At 44.7% G+C, this 1,824-nt stretch overlaps 1 protein-coding gene across 2 annotated transcripts in view; it reads right to left on the bottom strand.

Annotated features, from left to right (window-relative positions):
• myo5aa (myosin VAa) overlaps positions 1-1,824 on the bottom strand; it is a 52,859-nt gene continuing 51,035 nt past the window's right edge. For both annotated transcript variants that reach the window (XM_079736679.1, XM_079736680.1), the window contains exons 39-40: positions 1,492-1,572; positions 1-1,159 (exon numbers count right to left, since the gene is read on the bottom strand). In XM_079736679.1, coding sequence (XP_079592805.1) covers positions 1,007-1,159; positions 1,492-1,572 — 234 coding nt within the window. In that variant the 3' untranslated portion in view covers positions 1-1,006. The remainder of the gene's footprint in view (positions 1,160-1,491; positions 1,573-1,824) is intronic.

The raw sequence follows: 1,824 nt of genomic DNA, 5'->3' as shown, positions 1-1,824 counted from the left end.
TGTGTGTGTGTGTGTGTGTGTGTGTGTGTGTGTGTGTGTGTGTGTGTGTGTGTGTGTGTGTGTGTGTGTGTGTAGTACCGATAATATTCTAAATGTTACTTATCGTTATATAGTCAACTACATTAGTTAACAATATAAATACACTACATTAACTATAAAACAATATAGCTTGGATCTCAAAAAACTTGAAATTCAGTTTGTTGAGCTGGTCTGTGATCGTTTAGTTTGGGCTGATATGTTTTTATGTTACGCGTGTAGTGTTTACTCTTAAACAATGGCTCTCAACACAGAGATTCCTAATAAGCTCCGAAACCTTCAACATACCTCATCCTTCCTAAAACGCACTCCGCAATACGCTACATCACTGCTCCAGTTCCTCTCACAGAGACGTGAGCTTAACGGCGCAAAGCTGACCAAGAGCTCTGCGCTAAGATACCAAAGCTAAACAACGACCAACAGCTAGTTTCAAAAACACATGTCAAATTATTAGTACACACTACGTACTAATGCTTAAGTTAATGCTGTCCGACACACAAGCAGCTATCGTGGGACTAGTGTAATATCCAACACGCATTCACATGAAAACCACGGGTTAGTGATACTCAATAAATAAATAGGACATCCTAGAATGATACATTTAATTAATGATATTTATAGATCTATATTTATATATGTATACGTTGTGTGTATATGTTTGTGTTTGTGTGTGTGCGTGTATTCATGAGTGTGCAATTGTCTGCATGTGTATGAGTATTATACAGATGCATTTGAGAAGATGGTGATTGTGCCAATGGGTGTTTATAATATACGCTTGTGTGTTTATGTTTGCGTGTGTGTGTGTGTTTGTGTCTCAAGATGTGTGTTTGTGTGGAGAGGTGTGTGTGTGTGTGGAGAGGTGTGTGTGTGCATGTGTGTATGCGATTGTATGGGTGTGCCCGCCCGCGTGTGTGTGTGTGTGTGTCTCAAGGTGTGTGTGTGTGTGTGTGTGTGTGTGTGTGTCCTGGGTCTAGACCCGGACCAGGAAGCCCAGGTTGAGGGAGCTGGGGATCTGGATGGTCTCCAGGGCCAGGGAGGAGGGGTTGAAGGGGAAGGTCACCGGGTAGATGACCTTGGTGTCCATGAGCAGCTGGGGCGACTCGCAGCGGCCTCGCAAACGAGTCTGCGGGCGAGGACGAGAGTAAAGGAAAACGAGGAAGAATAAACGACGTACAGAAGTCAATAAAGCAAGGCAGACCATGTCCTCTCAGAGGCCACAGGACATCCAGTTGTTCGTATTTTGAGGTGTTAAACTGCCACACCTGGTGGCATGTCATGGGACCTTTAACTAAGCCAAGCATTACAAACTATAAAACATACAACTTAGACTTTAAATACTATGGCATCAAACATAGAATACGGCCATGTACTAATCACTATGTAAAACCACTTAAAACGTCTAAGAATGATCCTAAAATAGATCTGTACAAAAGAGACGTGTGTGCGGTGAAGTACCTGGATGGTTCTGATGAAGGACACGGACACCCTCTCCTCGAACTCGTTGACCGGGGTGTACAGGTTCAGCACCTTCACGATCTGAGGAGAAAAGGTTGGGAGTGTCAGCGCCATTAGCATGTGAGGGAGGGCTCGGCTTCAATGGACAGTCCTGCCTCTTAGGGTCTCTCTGCAGGGATCTGTGGTGATGCATTCAGACGTTTTCAGGCCAAAGTCAGAAGACTGCGTTCTTTGTGTAGCGGCCTATGTGTAGCTTTCTGTGTTTAGCACCATGCGTGTAGCGCTGTGTGTGTAGCTGTGTAGAGTTCTTGGTGTAGCGTGAGGTGTAGCGCT

Source organism: Pollachius pollachius (assembly GCF_949987615.1).
Source record: "Pollachius pollachius genome assembly, chromosome: 5".
In the NCBI taxonomy this organism is placed as follows: Eukaryota; Metazoa; Chordata; class Actinopteri; order Gadiformes; family Gadidae; genus Pollachius; species Pollachius pollachius.
The sequence above is the reverse complement of the archived record's forward strand: the minus strand, read 5'-3'. Positions and strand labels throughout refer to the sequence as shown.